At 36.4% G+C, this 20,815-nt stretch overlaps 3 protein-coding genes across 5 annotated transcripts; 1 reads left to right on the top strand and 2 right to left on the bottom strand.

The window, feature by feature from the left end:
- Positions 1-1,312: 1,312 nt before the first annotated feature.
- LOC147484003 (ESSS subunit of NADH:ubiquinone oxidoreductase (complex I) protein) lies at positions 1,313-1,990 on the bottom strand. Its single transcript, XM_086576191.1, has one exon. The coding sequence runs from the start codon at positions 1,922-1,924 to the stop codon at positions 1,562-1,564; it is 363 nt and encodes a 120-aa protein (XP_086432317.1). The 5' UTR covers positions 1,925-1,990; the 3' UTR covers positions 1,313-1,561.
- A 1,078-nt stretch (positions 1,991-3,068) lies between these two features.
- Positions 3,069-5,449, bottom strand: LOC147484002 (Pectin lyase-like superfamily protein). The gene is made up of 3 exons (XM_086580347.1): positions 4,828-5,449; positions 3,934-4,265; positions 3,069-3,772 (listed from the first exon to the last, which is right to left on the bottom strand). Exons 1-3 carry the CDS (start codon positions 5,397-5,399, stop codon positions 3,288-3,290), a joined length of 1,389 nt encoding a protein of 462 aa, XP_086436473.1. The 5' UTR covers positions 5,400-5,449; the 3' UTR covers positions 3,069-3,287.
- A 10,500-nt stretch (positions 5,450-15,949) lies between these two features.
- Positions 15,950-18,462, top strand: LOC147484001 (uncharacterized). Of its 3 annotated transcripts, XM_086577593.1 has the most exons (6): positions 15,950-16,068; positions 17,148-17,245; positions 17,349-17,408; positions 17,546-17,614; positions 17,717-17,770; positions 18,085-18,462. In XM_086577593.1, exons 1-6 carry the CDS (start codon positions 16,020-16,022, stop codon positions 18,112-18,114), a joined length of 360 nt encoding a protein of 119 aa, XP_086433719.1. In that variant the 5' UTR covers positions 15,950-16,019; the 3' UTR covers positions 18,115-18,462. The 3 variants fall into 3 exon arrangements, with proteins under 3 accessions (XP_086433719.1, XP_086433718.1, XP_086433717.1); XM_086577592.1 differs by lacking the exon at positions 18,085-18,462 and having other exon boundaries at positions 17,148-17,240; positions 17,350-17,408; positions 17,717-17,944; XM_086577591.1 differs by lacking the exon at positions 18,085-18,462 and having other exon boundaries at positions 17,717-17,944.
- The last annotated feature ends 2,353 nt before the right edge of the window (positions 18,463-20,815 follow it).

Here is a 20,815-nt window from a genome sequence, read left to right as displayed (position 1 = left end):
CCACTCCTTCCTCTTCTATTCAGAAGTTGTACACAGAAATCACAGATAAGCTGATCAAACTTATTTCCACTTCATTGACATTAACATTTGTTTCCCGTTGCTGTGTGGATATCACTAAAATCTTATTTTTAAGGTGAAGGTTCCATCAATGATCAATGGAATCCCCTCTGTCAGTCACCAAGTGGCCTCAAACTCAACTGGAGAGGCTTTTTCTCCATTTCGCTAGTCCTTTCCAAACCCGAACTCTGGCAAGCATTTCTCACTTGGAAGTAACAACTTCCCTTAACTTGGTTTCTGTTGTAAGAACAACCCTCCAGTAATTTAAATAACCAGATAGAGTCACACTGTCACCATTATTCACCAGCAATCAGACAATCTTAACTGTTATTTCCAAATTGTCTCAAACTCGACGGAAGAGGATTCTCCCCACATAACAAGTCCTTTCAGAACCGAATCATACTAGCATTTCCCACTTGTTGCAAGATCCACCTCTCAAGCAATTAAAGCGACTAACTAAAGCCACATTATCTTCCAGGAAATCAAACAACATTATATCCAAAGTATTGCTCTTCTCTACTCACTAGTTCAAATGACAGTCACTTCTCACTTTCAAACCACTAAAATACCTTTCCTCCATAATAGAAGCATTTCTAATGGCATATATCATGATTCTCATCATATGGTCGCTGTACCAAACTCTAGAGGTCAAAGTGGTTCTTGTACACCCTTTCCAAAAATCACTCCGATGTTTTCAAAACTATTCCCCGCAACTTCAATCTTAAACAAGGATGTATATCACCTTAAATACTTGCTAGCAAACCCTTGAGAAATAAGATCCTCTTGGCAACGGGTAACATATTTTCTTACATGATAAAAAAAAATCATTCTACTTCAGTGTAAGATCTATTTACTGGAGATAGTGTACATTGCAATGAGAAAACTAAACAAGATATCTCCCCAAAAAAATGTGTATTTAAATCAATATTTCCTTATGTTGTATCATATATGAGCCCAAGAAACATCACAGACTCCAAACACTAGTCACAGCATCAGCCGAAAAAGACTATCAAATTTTTTTCTATTCATCATTCATTCGTTCCAATATCACTGGACACCTCCAAAGTGAAGCTGAGTAATGGTAAACCTATAAGTCAAGCTATGTTTCTAACAACACTCAAAGACAATGTTCATCAATTACAATGGACTACAATTTTGCCAACTAGAATTTGAGTGCGTAAATATCCTCTGAGGAATCTAAGTACATGTCAAAATTGTAATCAATAAATTAATCACTTCAGCTAAAACAAACACAAAAGCCAATCTGCATATGTTCATTTCTTCCATATATATAGAGCAATGCATTATATATAGAGCAATGCTAAAACAATGCATCATATATAGAGCAAAAACATTACTTAAAAGTCGAAATTATCCAATTCCAACAAGTTAAAACTTATTAAAGACTACATTTTTAACAGAAATTCACATGCCCCATTTCACATACCAACCCAAATGTCTCAAAAACAACAAAACATAAAATCCAACCCATCCGAATCGCAAATTACCCGGATTCGTCAGCAGTAATCTTCTGATTCTCAAGGGCTTTCTGACTCTCAAGACGTTCAAGAGCTTTCTTATGAGCCCAAGTTTCAATAGTGAAATCAGGCTTAGCATTAAGACCAACCCCTAAAATGACAATTGCTAAAAAACTAGTAATGTAACAAGGCAATTCCCAATCTTCCCATTTTCTTGATTGGCCTGGTGGTGGTGGGGTTCGGTTAAAGAGGTAACCATTTGGTTTTTCTTGGTGACCTTGAGTTGACCACCGGCTCGGTCCTTCACCACCACTTCTAGTTCGAATTGATGATTTGAGACGGTTCCTTAACATGCCTGATGCTGCAGATATGGATTTCGGTGTTGACATGGTTTTTGGGAGGAGTGAGAATTTTTTTTTTCAGGAGTGAGATCAACGAAGAGAGAAAATAGATTGTGTTCACTGTATTAGAAAGAAGGTAGAGCCCAATGGGCTTGGCCTTGGGTTGTTTGGTTCGATGTATTTACATTGCAATTGCACCTATTTGGCACTGTTCTAAAAATCGGTCTAGGCGGCCTCCTAGGCGGTGCCCAACCGACTCGCCTAGGCCCTAGTCGTTTAAAAAATCGGTGAACCGACTAGGCGGGTCTGCAAGGACCGACCGACAGGCGCGGTCTAAAGGTCTCTAGTCAGTCAAGTTTTTTTTTTTTTTTTTTTAATGATTAAATGTCTAAAAATAAAGGCCCGTGTAGGCTTAAGATTTAAATGAGTTTAAAATACTTAAGTCTAATGTAAATTATGTCACTGTAACAAAAAGTATGTTTTTATATGAAGTCAATATTCTTCAACTATTACACATTTTTGTAATAAGTATTTTTGTTTGTGTTTATTTTTTGAATTATGGTAAATGATTTTATTTATTTCTTGTAGTATATGTGTATATTACTATATATATTAGGAAAAAAACGCTTTACCTTCCTGCGCAGCATCAGCTGCCTTGCCTGCCCTAGGCACTAAAGCTCCTCCCACCTCCTCCCACTACCGCTTCTAGCGTTTTTAGAACACTGCCTATTTCCATGTAACCACCCACAAAACAGTGTTTGGTAGCAAAATGCAAATAGACGGTTGATGCAACAAATTGCAATTATATGCACTATATAAGTAGTTTCTATGACATCCACTTGCAACCAAAAAAGTTGTGTAAATAGATACAAACACAAGAGAGGTGGTTTCTCTTATATAAGATGTGAAAAAAAGTAGTGAGATAATGTAACCAACTTTACATCTTTTTGCCTTAGGTTTACCAAGCATAAGTAAGTTGGATGCAATGCAATCAGATGCAATACAATCACATGCCATTTGCAACTATTTGTAATTTAACAGAGCACTGAGAATGTTTTTAATGATATATCAATTTATAGCAAGTACTTGGGGTGACTAATTTGATCAGTGTTTGAATAGTAACCAGGTTATATTAGCACTACTGCTTAATGCAAGACAGTAAATTGAACAAAGTTGAATGAACAACTATGCAAACAAGAAAAGCTGTCCAGTGGTACACATCAATTGTATGTACAGTTTTCCCTCCGTGTTTGAAGGAGATGTTCCTTAATGGAAATGTTTGCCTGATATAGATAAACATAAAGACTGGAAATGGAAAATGACCATTTCTATTTTCATTAAAAAAAAAAGAGAGATTTACAAGAGCTGGTCGCAGTGGCTCTTTCTCTGTAGTCTGTACCCTGTGTCCCTGTCACGCGTAGATACCCGAGTGGAAGCTAAGCAGGGAAATATTGTTTACTGTTGAAGGATTGAAGTCTAAAGGGTTATTCCACCCTTTTAACTGTTTATCTGACCACTTCATGTTCACATTTTTAACCTCTAAACCCTCAATATTCTCCATAACAATGCCTGCCATACTGTGATTAACTAGTCCTCGACAACCTGGCCGGTAATCAACCATCCCATCTGCAAAATGTGTCCATCTTCTGTAATTGAAGTTCACATTGATAAACTTCAAGTTGCTCAGAAGCCCACCTTTGCATCCTGATAAGAAAACTCCATTTTCTGAATCTGATGTAATGTTCACAAACAATATATTGGATATGGAACCTGCATTTGAATTTGAATGTCGTCGACAAGTTGTCACATATATGGGTTCTGCTCTCCCCCACCACGACGGGTCGTAGTACCTAGTACTGACATTTATATTTGAAAAAGTGACGTCGGTTGCATTTCCTGAGTGAGCAAATTAATTACATTAGCTTAAAACAATGAACCAGAATCAAATGCAGAATCTATAGGAAGCAGAATTGACATGTCTTGAAGGTAAAATGTTTACAGGCATTAGCTATATGAATGTGCTGATTGAAAATAAATGAGTAATATTTGTCCATTACCTCCATCACGTAGTTGAAATGCGAGTCCTCTGTGAGAATCAACAATTGTGATGTTGTCAAATACAAGGCCCTTAAAATCATACCAAGTAGCACTCCCAAGTTTGATTGCAGATGATTTTGTTCGAATCCAACAATCCTTTGCCGTTAAGTTATAGAGGGGACCTGTATAAGTCTTTGGACATATAGCATCATCCCCTGTATCGATAATACATCTTGTGATAACTGTGTTATTAGAATCTTCTATATCTATCCCATCGTTGTTTGGAGTGTTGAAGTCCCCATATATTGATACCTTGTCAATTAATGTGTTATCACACCTAACAATGTGCAAACTGCAGAAACACAATTTGATTCTTAGTATTATAGTTTTAGACGGACATTAGATCAGCTGACAGTACTCATAAAATATTTGCAAATATCTACACTATATGATAGCTGGGTCTTCCAGAATACCCTTCTCAATATCGAGTAGGCAATTTAAGATCTCTTTATTTACTTAATTTAGAAACACCTCTCTCACTAAATTTAGAATAAACTTCACTTTTATTAATATAATTTGAACAAGATCCATTTTTTATTAATAATTTAGAAACACCTTTCTAATGTCACTTAAATTAAATAATTACTCACCATTTTCTATATTGAAATTAAAACAATCTCTATTTTATTATTAATAATTTAAAAGAATCTCTCTAATATCACTTAAATAATATAATTATTTTCTATTTTATTTTAAAAAAATAAATAGACGAGTCTTTTCTATATAATTACAATTACCATTACCATACTAACTATCGATCTCGAGGGACGGGTTTCAAGACTTAAAAAAACCAATGCGTAAGAAGGTTTGCATACTTGTGGAACTAGATAAGATAAGATGTCATGTTCACTTACCACCAATAAGCAGGTTGCGTCAAATTAACGTTCAAAACTTTGACATTTCGACAATTAAGAAACCCAACGAGCCTTGGTCGACACTCATCTCCATAACAAGCACCACTACTATTCCAACTCACCATCACATTCTTCTTCTCATCCAACTTCTCTACAAACTTCAACCCCTGACCATCGATCACTCCATCACCAATGATCCCAACGTCTGTAACATTCTCAGCTAACACTACGTACCATCTCTTCGACTCAACTGGATAATCAACCAATCTTGGCCCACCTAAAATTCTAGCTCCTTTTTCAATCTCCAACGTTACACCTGACTTTAGATATATTGTTGCTGTTAAGTAATCTTTGCCAGCTGGAAATATGACGTTCCCGCCACCTGCAGCAGAGCATGCATCGATAGCTGCTTGGATATGAGACGTGTCGTAGGTTGTTCCGTCTCCGATGGCGCGATAGTCAGTTACAGAGAAGGTGGTGGAGTGTAGATTTAAGGATGTGGCGGGATTGGATTGGAAGGATGTGAAAATTGAGAAAAAAAGTGCATAGTGTTGGATAAGAGGAGTCCTCATTTCGGCTATTTTTATCTTATTATAATTTTGGGGTGAGGGCTATTTATTGGCTTTTGGGACTATTTATTTAAAGGGCACTTAACTCCAATCTCGCACAAGATTCTCACTTGTTTGTCCTATCATCAAAGCTTATTTAATCGGTTACTCATCAAATTTCATTGGGCAGCCTCCAGCTCAAACCCGACAACTAAGTTTAACAACAATAGTCCAATACACTTCCCCACACCTCAACGCATACCGGGTGCCATTTCTTTCAAACCTTTTATAGCCGGTATCATCTCTCTCGCGAGACTGAACCCAAACAAAAAAAAACTTCGAGTTTTTTATTGTGTTCATACTTCGAGTCGTGTCCCGTTTGAGTATATACTCAAACTTGATTGGGTTGATTAAACTTGATTGGGGTGGAAGATTGGGTTGATTAAACTTGATGATTTCAAACTTGATGTTTTTTTGGAGTTTGGATGGAAGATTGTGTTGATTAAACTTGAGTTCAAGTTTGCCCAAACTTGATGAAGTCGTTTTCGAGTTTGGGTTGATTAAGTGGAAGTTAATTTTTAAAATGAACATTGTGACAAACAAACCGAATTTTTTAAGTCCAAACGACCCAGCCATGTCGCCCAAGAGAGTCTCCAAACGATCCCGCCATGTCGTCCAAGATAGTCCCCAAACGACCCCGCTATGTCGCCCAAGAGAGTCCCCAAACGATCCCGCCATGTCGTTTAGCAAAAAACCAAGAGTTTTGTCTCAAACGACACGCGTAGACCACTTGAGTGTACACTTAAACTACATGATGAGATCGTTTAAGTGAGGTCGTTTGAGTGTACGCTCAAATTACATGGTGAGATCATTTGAGTGTACACTCAAATGACATGGCGAGACCGTTTGAGTGTACACTCAAACGACCCAAGGGGTTCGTTATGGTGAGACCGGTTAGATTGATTGTTGGGCCTGGGCTTTGATGACAAACTTTTAATATATATTTTTTTGGGGGGTTGCCCAATCCAATTTGATGACTGCCCACCCTTATCAAAAACTTAATTTATTAAGGCTCAATCATGACAGTATATATGTTCAATTGTCACTTAGAGCATTTTATTGGAACGTCACCAATCAAATGAAATGACATTTACTATCCTAGAAGAATCAAATGAAGAGAGCAACTGGTTTTTGTCGGGAAGAAGATGAAGAGAGAAGGAATACACATTATATTCTTTAATTTACTTGGCTTTCTTTTTCCTTCGTTTTATATTTTTATATATATATATTTTTTGGTGACAAGAGACAAATAAGAAAAATCAAAAAATTTGACAATCTTATGCTACTTGGTTGATAATATCCTTAGAGTGTTTGGAGGAGCTAACGCTGGGAGCAAAAAATCACTCATTTATTGGACGATTTTTAAGTATTTTGCCTCCCAGAAGTGCGTTTGCCAACTGAAATTGGAAATTAATCAAGAATGGAATGAAGTTGGAAACATTTGAATAGAATCCACTAAAATAGAATTTGATTCCAACTTATAACATGTGTGTTTGGCAAACATTTATAAATCATCGGAATTCAATTTCTATTTAAATTTTTGTGTTTGGTTGTCGATCGTATATAATCCTCAAATATGCAGACTCCAACTTTTGTTTTATTTTTACTATTTTTAGATTAGAAATAAGAAACCGATTCCCATAGTCTAGAATTTCATTGGATTATCAGGGGTTTCTCAAAGACTTAATAAAAGGAGGTGGAATTCGTTTAGAGTGATTCCATGCCTCCCAAACAGGCCAAAATTAAGTGGGTGGTACACCAAGGATCCCAGTTAATTCCACTCTCAAGTTCAATTTCTAGTAAACAAACACACTATAGTAAGAATTAATTGGGAATTACTTATCTTGGAGTATTGGTATAAAATATAAAATAGGGAGGGATGACGGTCCTATGAGCATTCCCAATGCACATTGTTAAAGGCTTTTTGCTGAAGTTCTAATACTTGTGTTCGTGCTGATAACTTGATTGTATTTCTTGATTAAAAAAACACGGTGGATTGGACTTTGTAGTGACTTTAGGAGTTGATCCGATATTCCGATCCGATCCTGATAAAATTCTACTATTTAAGTACATGTTATTAGGATTATGATCAAACTTAGGACTGGAAGTCTGGAAACATATTTTACTTTCAAATTCTAAGCATAGGAAGTTGAGACTTGAGAGGCATACGCATATTCCAATAGGTAGTTTAAAAATGAACTAATCTCCTAACATAGGCATAAATAGTCAAAAGTTACACAAGTCGTTTGATATTCTCAGGGAGGTTGTGGCTCGATCCCTCCCCCCCTTCCCTTAGTTCTGGCCGTCAGGCCTTGCAAGCATGGCTAGTTAAGTTGCTCTATCATGCTTTGAGCTGGAGAATGAATTGTTAATGGGAATTACTATAAACAAAACTCGAAAATCTATAGGCACCAATTTACGCTAATAAGAAACATTTCACTCTTACCTAGTTACTAATATAAGAACAACTTTTTCTCTTTTTCCAGAGTTGAGCTCTTAACTAGTCGATTTGGGCGGCTCACCACAGATTCATTTTTTCCAATTGCTTAGAATAACACATTGCTCCGATCCCATGCTTTGACCACATGCTTTGATGCATAAGAATCCATTGGCCATGAAATGAGTTGTGTATACAGTATACATGATCGATACAAACAAATAAGACGTCGTAGCATATAAGACAGATAAAGAGAATCCAAACAAAATATAACAAATAATTAACTAGGCTTCTTTTATTGCATTCCAATGGTATTCATTGATTAAAAATGTAGACAAGATAACAATTCAACGAAAAATTAATAAATCAACATTTTTTCAGCTTATTTTGGATTTGATATATCTTCCCTTCGTGTATATTTACTGCAAGTAGAAGGCCAAGAAAGACATAAGTGAGGCACCAATCAATGAAACTCCAATAGCTGAATCAGCGCTGTTGGATGCTGCAGGTGCTGGTCCTGGTGCAGGTGACTCGGCAGCCATTACCGCACTCATGGAAGCAGCGGCAACAACGAGAACTGCACAAGAGATCTTCTTCATGTCCATGATGGATGATCGGTGAAATTCTCAACAAAGAAAATTGTCACCGAAACACAAGTGTTCTTCTTCGTGCAGTCCTGAGGAATTTGAATTGGGTTCTATGTGGTCATTTATAGGGAGCCATAGGTGTTATTTTTGGAATGGAACAGTTTCTATGAGCTAGCAATTCTCTTGGGATGAAAACATGCAACCAATGTCTTGAACTCTTGACCGGTTCTTGTGTTGTATACAAGGCCTAGAAATGGTCGTTACAACAGTACTCTAAATGGCTATTAGTGAATTACCAAATGTTCCTGTAAGGGGCAGGGCACATGTTTCGGTTTCAGGTGTTACCCACTTGCCCAGTGTTTTTGATGAGAAACATAAGGACTTAGAGCATCTCTATCTAATTTTCTATTTACTATTAAAGCCCATTAAGGACCTAACATCTATCCCAAATTCCCAATCACCAGTCTGTAAAATCCATCATGTTTCACCTAATCTAAAAGAATGAATGAAAGCCCATGGAGGGTAAAAGCACCAAAAAATCAAACTGTAAGATCAAGGCAACCGTGTTTAGCGCTTCGAGTATATGTTTCGGTTGAGCAACACTATTGTTATTGGTTTCTTTTTCGAATGAGTCTAAGAACATGTTCAAATTGGGCTCATATTACAGTACTATTCTAGACTCAGATAGCTTGCTGGTCTAAGCTTGAGCAAGCCAAAAATGCAAAGAGCCCAAACCTAATATCTCAGGGCCAATAGCACTTTTCAAGATCCAGCCCTACCCAGTACCCACTAGTAAAATGTCCATCTGGGCAAGCTAAGAAAAGCAGTGTTTTACAAAAAAACAAGCAGTTCAATTGCACTCCATCATAACTCTACTTTGAAAGTTCAGATAGGCCAGCAATTTCTCCTCATCTTACTCCAGCAGTCCAGCTAAACGCTTGCTAGACACCTGTTTTAGCTCAACGGTCTAATATAAAACATTACATCATGCCAACAGATCATCTGTCCAAAGCAAAAGTTGTAAATAGCCGTTCATGGACCCATATCAGAACATGAAGCTAAGCTGTCTACTTCTTTTACAGGTCCCACAAATCGTAACGTTAAAGGCACACTAACTAAAAACATTTTTCTATATAAATTCACCACATTCATCCCAACTCTCAAACTCAGTACACTTAAATTCATCTAAGTTGCAGCTCTCTAACATTCTTCAATCCTGCATTGTTGTTTAGAAATGGCTTCAAGAGCAGCTGTTGTTATTGTCTTTTTCTTCATTGCTTTGTTTTCTGTTGCTGTTGTTAAGGCACAAGATAGTGGAGCTATATCACCTTCACCTTCAATGGACACTGGGGCTGCTTTCTCTCTGCAAGAATGTGTGGTTGCTATTTGTGCATCTCTATTTTTCTCTCTTATTGCCCTTCTCTGGCAGTAGATCGAGTGATTATTTACATGCTATATTTATTGAGGGAGGAATATAGAGTGAGTGTGTATGACTGTATGTATCTATTTGTTATGAGAATTTTTTTGTGAAATTCTTTTTACATTTTTTGCACTATAATCTCACTCTCTCAATAATTAGTTTTCTGCTTTTGAGCAGTACGTATTATGTTTCTAGATGTGAGAAGGAACTTGATTCTTTTTACTTACTTTATTCTGCGTGGTTGTATCTTGTATGATTGTGTCTCAAATTTTACTTCCAATTCGAATACCTGTAATTAACAGTAAGTTTTGGGTGTCCAGCCAGAATTTCAGATCATATTTTCGTTCAATTGAAAACTGGGCCTACTATGCACTTCTCAATATAAACCTCTATCTCCATGATCCTACCTAGCATAAAAAAATGTATCTCCATAATCTTAAGCCAAAAAGCTCTCTTAGAGAATTAATGAACATAGTGTATCGAAACAAAAACAAAAATGAGCACCTAGAAAGGATCTCAAACAAAATTTCAACTGGGAGATCATTTATTCCTTATTCTCCTTCTTACAAACGTGGACATCTTGTTCAAGTTGTCTTCTCAATCTCTTTAGCTCGTTAGTACAGATACCACTTTAGTACTCTTCCCTGTGTCTTTTCAAATCACTTCCACAACGCAGCAACGCCATTGCTCGCAACAAAGGGGAAGGTTCACCTTAAAACTAAAATCATGTCTATAAATATACTGGAAAATCTTGTTTGGACCGGCAATTAAGGTCCAACCAATTCTAAAACAAAATTATGAGTTCCAACCAATTCTTTTGTTTGAGCTAACAAGATCCGAAAAATAACAGAGAGAGTACCTTTCTTGGTCGTATATGACATTATTATTAGTTTTTCTTGCTTGGTAAGAGGAATAGTATATTAAAATTTACAAAGAGTTACAAAAGTTATGTGAAAAGGTCATATACATGCATGCATGTTCAGTTCAAAGCTAGATGGACACAAGAACATGTTCAGTTCAAAGCTAAATGGGCACAGTGCACTACACCAGAACAGTTGAAAAAAGACATCAAAGAGCCGTCGTTTTTTAAAAAAAACGACACTTTAAAGTGTCGGATGGTGACCCGTTTTTTTAGCAGTCGATTTTTTTATTTCACACTAAAGGTGCGTCGTTTATCAAATTTTCATGTTTTTTTTTAAACGTTGAATGAGCTAAAAGAAGCCCATTCTACATAGAGAAAACCAAACAAAATGGACATTTCTTCCTAAACAGACCCATCTTCATACAACAATAACAACGGAAGCCAAATATAAGTAAATTCAAATTCTTTTCCATTTCCACACCTACTAAATAATACAGTCATACCACTCAACAAAATTCTAAACTTAAAATTTCAATTCATACACTTACAATTATCTAAATTGTACAAAAATCTAAATACTCTAAAAATCTCATGCAGAGAACTTTCAGTTTAACTTCGAAGTGAGATTTCAACATGAGGTTCTAATGAACTGAATTTAAGCCTATAGCAAATATCTCCTTCTAAACATAACATTACGGTCATGTCAATCAATCGACAAAGAATGCTCCTTCTAAAGATGTGACAAGTTGAGGGGCTTAAGGAAGACTTGACCTTCCAACACAGCAATTACAAACCACTTCAGCTAATCCTTAGTCCACAGCAAAGCAGCTAATCATCAATACATTCATTTGCTTGTCAAAAGCCGCAAAACAGTTATCTTGCATATTGGCAATAGACTATGATTTCTTCGTATCTTGTCAAAATGAATCTAATTGTCTCAACAAGATTAGTAAATATATAATGGCGTCAGCATGGCTCAGTTTTCCTTTATTCCTACTTCTGTACAATTTTAGTCAGCATGGCTTATTATGCAACTTTATTCCTTTATTCATTTTCCACCTAACCCAAACACCATTAAGGAAAGAATGAAACAAAACGTGGGGGGAAACTTGCATAATGACAAGGTAAATTATGGGAGAAACGACGACAACAAAAGCACTATATACAAAGTATTGTAAAGAGTCTGAACTCTGAACTCTGAACACTAAACAGCAAAATGAAGAGAACCCAACTAAATGTTCTTCGTTTCGCTACCAAACCAAACAAACAGTTTATTTAAACAATACATAATATTGGTCCATGAAAGAAGGCTAAACCCTGGACTTTATCAGCTCCTCCCTAATTAGTTGTCAGTCACATCGAAGTTAAACCGACCATATATCCGTATATCTTGATCAAGATCCAAATAAATTTGCATTGTTTTTTAGAGTATAAAGGCGACTTAATATAAAAGCACAACATGTGCATATTTCTTTCAGTTTTTTATCCCCTCCCATGTCCAACCTCTAAAATTTAGTCATTCAGATATATGAAGCAAGCCACATTGATTTCAGACCAACATAACCTTAAAATCTCAAATCTGCGGACAGTTTGATGCAAATATATACAAGATTTCTTATTATTGAATTCAGACTAGCTGGTCAAACTCAAAGGTGAACAACTTGAAAAGATCTGCAATGTTCTCTCTTCTTTATCTGACTAAGTGAGATAACGATAAGGATTTTAAATATTGAGGTTAATCAACCGACAAAATTCCAGATCTTTGTACATTGTCACCACTTTCTTTTAGTAAACATTTTCCTACTCGTCGGTGCCCCTAGAGAAAATTTCTAGCGGAAAAATGGTACTTATTTTTCCTCATCAATACCAAAAATTTGCAAAGATAAACCAAAGAAAGAAACAAATGAAACATTGTTGGTAACAACAGTAGCTTTCCCTAGCCAAACATACACACATAAACAACAATAGTAGATACAATCTATATTACATTATTGCTCGGTGTCAGAGGGAAGTTATTTAAAAAATTAAAAATTGTGTGCACATAAAGGGTGGTTGATAAAAATAGACTTGAGAGATCTAAGGTAGTAAAAATTTGATCAATAAGGAAACCTATTTAAGAAGAATTCTGTTAAGAAACATGCTACACGTCTTAAGCAAACATGCAATCCTTTAATTCATTATGTATAAAGTTTCTTAATCAGGACAGTTTCTTATATCAATTGAATCCTCTCTAAAATACCATTCCCTTGAAAATTTAACGTTACCTCCCCTACCCTACGTTCAAAAAGAGACAAACATATGCTCCAAAAAGAGAAACATGTGCTCCGAATATGAGTTCAAAGATATAAAAAAGAGAGACAAACATGTTCTCTGGATATAAGTTCAAACATGGCATGAGTGACGTAGTCACAGGTTATAACTAGTAACAGTAACAACACACCTCAACATTTACCTCAAGAAGCCTGCCGAGAAAAGAAACTCGAAAAATCACATTTGAAAAACTGCTTTTATTTAAAACTTAAAAGTTTAAAGGAAGAACAAAACTTACTTGATTGGGAGAAGTATCAACACCACTCTCAAATGGTTTATTGATATAAAATGTTGGAAAAGTGTCTGAACACTCTCAAGCAAGCCACAGAGAATGGTGGAAAAGTGTTATAGAAAGGGGAAACAAACTCGAGTATGGAACTTGATACTTGAAGTGTCCTGTCTTACACCATAAATGAAACAGAACGACAAAGGGGAAAGACACGAGGCTCCAGTTAACCCAAGCTTGAAAAATCTACTATTTCCCCCAAGACAAACATAAAAGAATAAAAGCAATAAATGAACATAAAGCAACTGAAAAGAGGATAGGCAGTCACCTGTAGAGGTGTTCTAGTGAGAAATCTGTGAGCACTTTGGTAGTGCTTAAGGTCAGCATTCAGCTTGCACGAAGCATTTTTTATTCGATGGCCCTCGTCAATTATAATATAGTGCCAATTAATTTTGCTAAGTTTTGGTCGATCATGTTTGTTCATCAAATACTCGTACGTTGTCAGGACACTAAATTTCTGTTGCACGATTCTTTCCCAGTTTCCTGCGGGATCAAATTGCGGCCGACGAGTCACCTCCACATGACAAAACTAAATGAGACTACAAGTTCCTTACTAATAAAATGACATGTATTTTATTTTGTAGGTATGAAACATGTCATTACTTGAATAGTCTCTGACGTTCTTCGAGGGAGCGAAATATGCAATCGTGATTATACGGGGGCCCAAAAGTTAAGTTAAATCACCCAACCTGGTAGAACTGATGGCCGGAACTACCACCAAAAAGGGACCTCTATCATTTTTGCTTCCATTAGGTAACAGATTAGAGAAATAACCTTGTAAAAGGCAGAATTATCGGTCATTTATCCGAATCACAAGTTACCATATCTTTCTCAATCACAAGTTACCAATTTTCTCATTTCTCAATGCTCATACCTGAACAGTTTTGCCAAGACCCATTTCATCATCGGCATCCCAGTCAAATGATTGTTGTAAAGTGACACCAACCAACGCAAACCATTCATTTGGTACCTATATAAGAAAATGAAATATTACGAAAAGAAGAATGTATAATAATAGCGAAGATGAGACTAGGGTGAGATCCAATGTTATACTAGGGTGGATCAATGTTATACTAGGACTTGGGGTAATAGGCTACTTGTGTGGCACATGTAGGGCTGTTTTGTGCATTTTCGTGTTCCTGTGCTCATAGGCTTTCTCAACCTGCTTTGCTTCTTTTATTAATGAAATTCTATTTTACCAGGAAAAAGTTAAAATAATATATACTATAGGATAACTTATCATCAGCAAGATCATCCACATTTCTCTAGTTTTATAGGTTTATAAAGAAAAAATGATAACAAGAATGGAACTTATGGAAGCATCAAGTTAGTAAGCTAAACATGCAAAGGTTAATCAAATGAGAGCTGAAGTGCTAATTGCTAAACCATATCATCATTTCACTAAAACTAAAAAATAAATTAAATTAAATATCATCATTTCACTTACAAAACTGCTTGTCATTCAACTTCAGAAATCGGACAAGAAATTGTGCTTACCACCCGGTTCCCCTTTCAAGTATGGTGGGTCATTGGTTTAACTAAACTAGGACAACCATTTTCAAGTTTCGACTTCAAGTCCTCAGCTCTTTCCATCACAGGGGTTGACCCTAGAATCGTCAATTTGTTTCTATCACATGGTTGACCCTAGATTCCTCTGAATACTCTCTGTTGACAATCCGATTTGATAAATTAAGTACATTACACATTATATCCCATCAGACAATCTTCTAAATACATATACGTAACCACAAACCTCGTAGGACTTTCTTCGATAACAGTGGGATCCTGAAAAATGAACATTTGGGGGTAAGTGAACTTCAAAATGCAATGTGGATATAAAGGGAGTAACTTGGGTCGAAGAGAAAATGACTCACTTCTTTGTATACTGGATGATCTTCTTTCTCCAGAAATGTGTTTGGAGATTTCATGCCTTGGTTTGTATCTAACACTGAATCAGTAGTAAATGGAAATCATCTTTTGCAATTTCCTTATAAATGGCTGTCTCTTTTATATTTCTAAACAGGTTTCATAAGCCAGGGAAATGAGTTCTCATACTATATGTTTATTCTAAACCAGTAAGAAGTTTGTGATTTTTTTAAAACAAAAAATATCTCCTTTGTATGCATCTTCTATATTTACATGGATTCCACTTTCTTTAAAACTGTTATTTTCTCTGTCTCTCTCTCTCCCCCCTGTAGCACTGAAACTGTTATTCAGACGAACAGCTTGAGAGAGGCACAACAATGTATATGAAAAGGACTGGTTGTTTAACTTGAGGCAAACACACTAGTGGCTTTACTAAGAGACACTCACATAAGGACAACCAGCTCCTAGTGGCTTTACTACGAGATGCTTGCAGATCATCTCATATTGAAATGGAATATGTAAATTATAACATAAGATTTTAGTTTCCTTTTTTTAAATAAAAATGAAACTTATTAATTTTTCTTCGTATGATAGAAGGCATTTTTAAAAACTTATTTTACAAGTCATTTATTCTTTAGCTGGTTAACTTGCACTCCTTTGGTGTATGTCCTTGTAACCTAGTCTAATACATCTTCACATTTTTTTTTTATTCTGTTGTTAATAAAGAATTTTAACATACACGTAAACATAAGAGCCCAGGATAGTAACTTTTGACTTACTTTTGTGAACAGTGCCGGCATTACTGAAGGGTTTTCTATGTGTGGTGGGGACTTTGTTGAAGTATACAGTGATTCAAACCAGGAAGGTATGCCACATGATGTCGTCTTTTTCTTAATTTTGTAATATATTGCGGTATTGCCTATGGAAGCTGTTATTTTTTTTTTGTTTGATATGTAATTTTGTAATATATTGCCTATTCAAACTGTTAGGAATTTTTGAGCACTATGAAAATCCAATGTGGCCAACCTATCCTGATTTCACCTCTGCAGTTATCTCTTAATACATGTCATTAACTTACATTTTGTCTAAACTAAATGTTTAAATTAGTGAGATATTGGTGAGGCGCTCCTAAATCCTATGAAACTAGGTCAATGGGACTAACTCACGGACCCCTCTCAGCTGATGCTTCTTTACTTCACTATATGAACTTTGAAAGAACACAAACATCAGTTTTTGTCTGGATGGTTTAAGACTAATGATGAGTCCTAGAATGACTTTTTTTGAATTCCGTGAATCGAACAGTCTGTACCCTGCAACACTGCCTCTGGGTGGATAGATGACGTATCTGAACTTGGTTACTGTTTTCCAGTGGTGTGTGCCATGGGCATAACTTGATCCCACTTAAGGTATCATGAATGTGGTGAGGTGTGTACTTAGTACCAACCATCAGTTTGACCAATGATCTATCATCAGTTAGAACGACTGGTTCCCAACATGGTATCAAAGCGGTTTGAACCTAGGAGGTTTCAAGTTCAAGTCTGCCAAGTAGTTTTTACTAATCAGAAGTTTATTCAGCGGGATCTCTTGTGGGGGGGGGTTCCCCATTTGTTGGTAAAATACCTATGGTATGTGTGACATTATGACCTGTGGTCCAAGCGAAGGGGGAGTTCCATTGAACAAGTGTCCACCCCCATGTCTGCTTTAAGGAGTGTACCTGCTATCAGTTTGACCAATGATCTTTTAAATACATAGTTGGTGCCTCTCCCTATAAGTTCGATCTTTCTGAGCAATTGTTTCTCATCAATTACTAGAGTCGAGATTGCTGAATTGGAAAGTAATGTCTGACTAACATGTCCTCAATTGTAAGATAATTTACACATCTCACGCGTGCTTATATTATCAAACTGGATTTTTTTTTTATACACTTTCTGGGATATATCGCAGGAGCTTGGGATGCCGTGGTTACCTGTTTCTTCCTGGACACAGCACACAACATTGTAGAATACATTGAAATCATATCAAGAATTCTCAAGGATGGTGGTGTAAGTATTATTCTGTTGGAAGATTAACAAGTCCTGTCTTGCTATATGCATGCTGTTACCTTGGTTAAGAAATTACCTTGTGCGTATAATGTATGTAATATAGGTGTGGATAAACTTGGGACCCTTACTTTATCACTTTGCGGATGCATATGGAACGGAAGATGTAACTCTCTCTCTCTCTCTTCCCGGTAACATATATATGCACACACTCATTGAAAGACCTCTTACCAGACATGCACAAACTCATTGAACGATGGTTTGGTTTTAGTGGCTCAGTTTTTTTCTGGTTTCTTGGCTCAGGAGATGTCCATTGAACTTAGTTTGGAAGATGTGATGAGAGTGGCTTTCGACTATGGATTTCATTTGGAGGTACCATAATGTAAATTCTTGTTTTTTAGCTAGTCAGAAACTATATATAAGTATATAACCTTGCTGAAATGCTGACTGTGTTCTACTAATTTCCTGTGACAGCATGAGAAGATAGTTGAGACAACTTACACTGCAAATCCTCAGGCTATGATGCAAGTAAGGCTGTTTATATATGTGTGCTTGTTTAGAAAGGGTTGTGTAGGAAGCATGCTTTTGTATTCATAATGGTTCAATCAGATTTATTTTACCTGCACAAACCGCATCTAGCAGCCTTATTGGCTCATTTTACATTTTACTTACTTTTTGTGCTTCGATATGACTGATAGTTTACCTAAAAAAATTTAGGCTCCAGGTGGAAATCTTCTAGTCTCTTCACAGAATTCATTTTTCCCAAACATTTCTTCGAACTGTCTAACCATGAATGTTTAATAGCTAAAGGACCTTGTGCAATTCTCTTCTATGTATTGCAGAATCGATATAATGCTGCTTTTGGACAATGACGAAGAAGGGAATGCAGTAAGTTCTTCCAAGCTGTGCTACAGGATTGCCGTCTTTTATTCTGCCCCATTTACTTATCAACACAAGGAAGCCGTGTTTCTTGGTTTGATACTCGAGAATCAGGAGTTGCTAAATGGGTTAAAATGCTTTGTAATCGTGATATATCAGTGCCATTTTACCATCGGCTTTTCAGTTTTCATTTTTTTCCTTTGTATAAAACTCCTCAAGAATAGTTACAATTGGATCTGTGGTGGTCATTAATTTGTAGACTGGTTCATAAATGTTGGTTACTTCTCTATTATTCTGTACTCATCAATAAAATTATAATGGATTAGGACTCTTAATTTTTATCGCCGTATTTTACTTCTAACTTTACTATTACGGAGTACTTTTGTAAAACTGGACATTACATATTTACATTTAGAGTCGTGGAGATGAAAAACAGTCACAAAATTGAAAATTGGTCTATCACGTTGGACCCAAAAGTCCAAATTATCTACTTGGAATATTCCACTCGACCACTCCAAGTAGAAGTTTTAAATCCTAATTGTCATCTAGGGAGAATTCGAGCATCATCAGGGACAACGAATTTTAATCAGTGTATAATCCTGTTAAAACTAGGACGTACACCCCTTATGTCTATATAAATACAAGCTTCACCCTCTACCGTACCAATATTAAATCTTAGTTCAATTATGGCGAAGACAAGTTTAGTTCTCTTTTTGGTTCTGTCAAGTTTTTTTATTGCCCTTCTTCAATGTGATGCCGAAGACCAGATAGATTTAGCTAGATATCCACGTACCCACAGATCAAGACCACAGCCACGCCCCCTTAGACCACAACCAGAACCACAAAGATGCAAGTACGATGGGATTTTTCAGTTTGGCGACTCAATTTCAGATACTGGAAATCAGATCCTTGAGCCTGCTGGTCCACGCTCTCCTTGCGCCCACAACCCTTACGGTCAGAAACTTATTGGTGAACCCACTGGTCGATGCTCCAATGGTCGTCTTATGATTGATTTTATTGGTAAGTGTATGTTTATTTAAAATTTCCTTTTTAACATGTTGCATGCATGGTATACTCTTGGGTTTGTGAACTGCCATGCGTGGTGAGTATGTTGACTGTTGTCGTAACCTTTTCATAATCATAATCATAAGAAAGTGGGTCTGTTTTTTAATTACAAGCCTAGCAAAAGAATTCAAAACCGGACGTTAGGACAAAAACCGATACCTGAGGGGAGTCATAAGATAAAAGTTAGGACAAAAACCGATACCTGAGGGGAGTCATAAGATAAAGCTAATGGGAGAATTTGTATATGTGTGCTGTTTTAAATAAATTTGGGTTTAATAGTATTTGGATGGATTGGATTAAAGTAGCTCTCACAAACATCAACGTCTCTATTCTTTGGAGGCTTTTGGTACACGAACCTCCCAAGAATACTGGCACCCATAACTGAACTACCACAAGATGGATTTCCCTAAGACACTTATTAATCGTTTGTTGATATATCATTGGGTACCTTATATTGTAGATACAGTTTAGTCATTATCGTGTGTGTTAATTTGATGATTTTGCAGCACAAGCACTTGGTTTACCTACTCGAAGCCCGTTACCTGGAACTTGGTTTACCTACTCCGAATCCGTACCTGGAACCTGGTGAACCTGCTGTTTCATTCAATCACGGAGTGAATTTTGCGGTAGCAGGATCAACAGCACTTAACACTTCAGTCTTGCTTCAGAACGGAATTCTTTCACCAGTCACCAATAGCTCTCTTCTTGTTCAACTGGATTGGTTCTTGGCCTATTACCAGAACCTCTGTGAGACTGCCAAAAGTAATGAGATTTATCATACTATTGAATTTTATATGAACTTTGAATACTTGTACAGTCTCATAACTAATTTATTTCTTTTATTGGTTATTTGTAGATTGCGAGACATATAACATACTCAAAGGGTCTCTCTTCATGGTGGGCGAAACTGGAGGTAATGATTACAACTATGCCTTTTTACAAGGTAAAAGCATCGAGGATGCCACTGCTTTAGTGCCTCTTGTGGTTAACAACATCAGAGACGTTGCCAAGGTAAGATTTAGTTATATATATCAATAATATTGTTTGGAGATATATGTATTGCTGATTTACTACGTATAATTAATTTAAGCTAGCATGCAAAAGACTAACTGAAATTGCTTTGATATTGGGTCTTTGGATCGTAAACCCGATTGACCTTGGAGCTACTCGATTAGTTGTTCCCGGAATTTTCCAATTGGATGCTCACCTATGTACCTTACGCTCTTTAAAACAACGATTCAACTTCTTCACGATGACAAAGGTTGTTTGAAGGGTCTTAACACTTTTGCCGTATCATCAATCAAGATCTACAAAATGCCTTGCAACAGTTAAAGGTTAGAGTACCCTAATGTGGCAATAGTGTATCTTGATTACTATCAAAGTTGGCTGAATGGGTTCTTACCAATGCTCCACAACTTGGTAAGTTTATACACCTAATATGTCCGAAGCAATGTCAAGTACTAATGAATTAATTCTAATATTAACCGTTTCTTTTTTTTCTGAATTTTAGGATTTGAAACAAAGTCTATTCTAAAAGTATGTTCTGGAACTGAGGTGACTACAACTTTAGTTTGATGAGTATGTCTTGGGATGGAAGGAGTTTTTGCATGTTCGATCCGGATCAATATA

The sequence above is a fragment of the Coptis chinensis genome, chromosome 8, assembly GCF_015680905.1.
Source record: "Coptis chinensis isolate HL-2020 chromosome 8, ASM1568090v1, whole genome shotgun sequence".
Taxonomy (NCBI): Eukaryota; Viridiplantae; Streptophyta; class Magnoliopsida; order Ranunculales; family Ranunculaceae; genus Coptis; species Coptis chinensis.
This window is presented reverse-complemented; position numbering and strand designations above follow the sequence as displayed.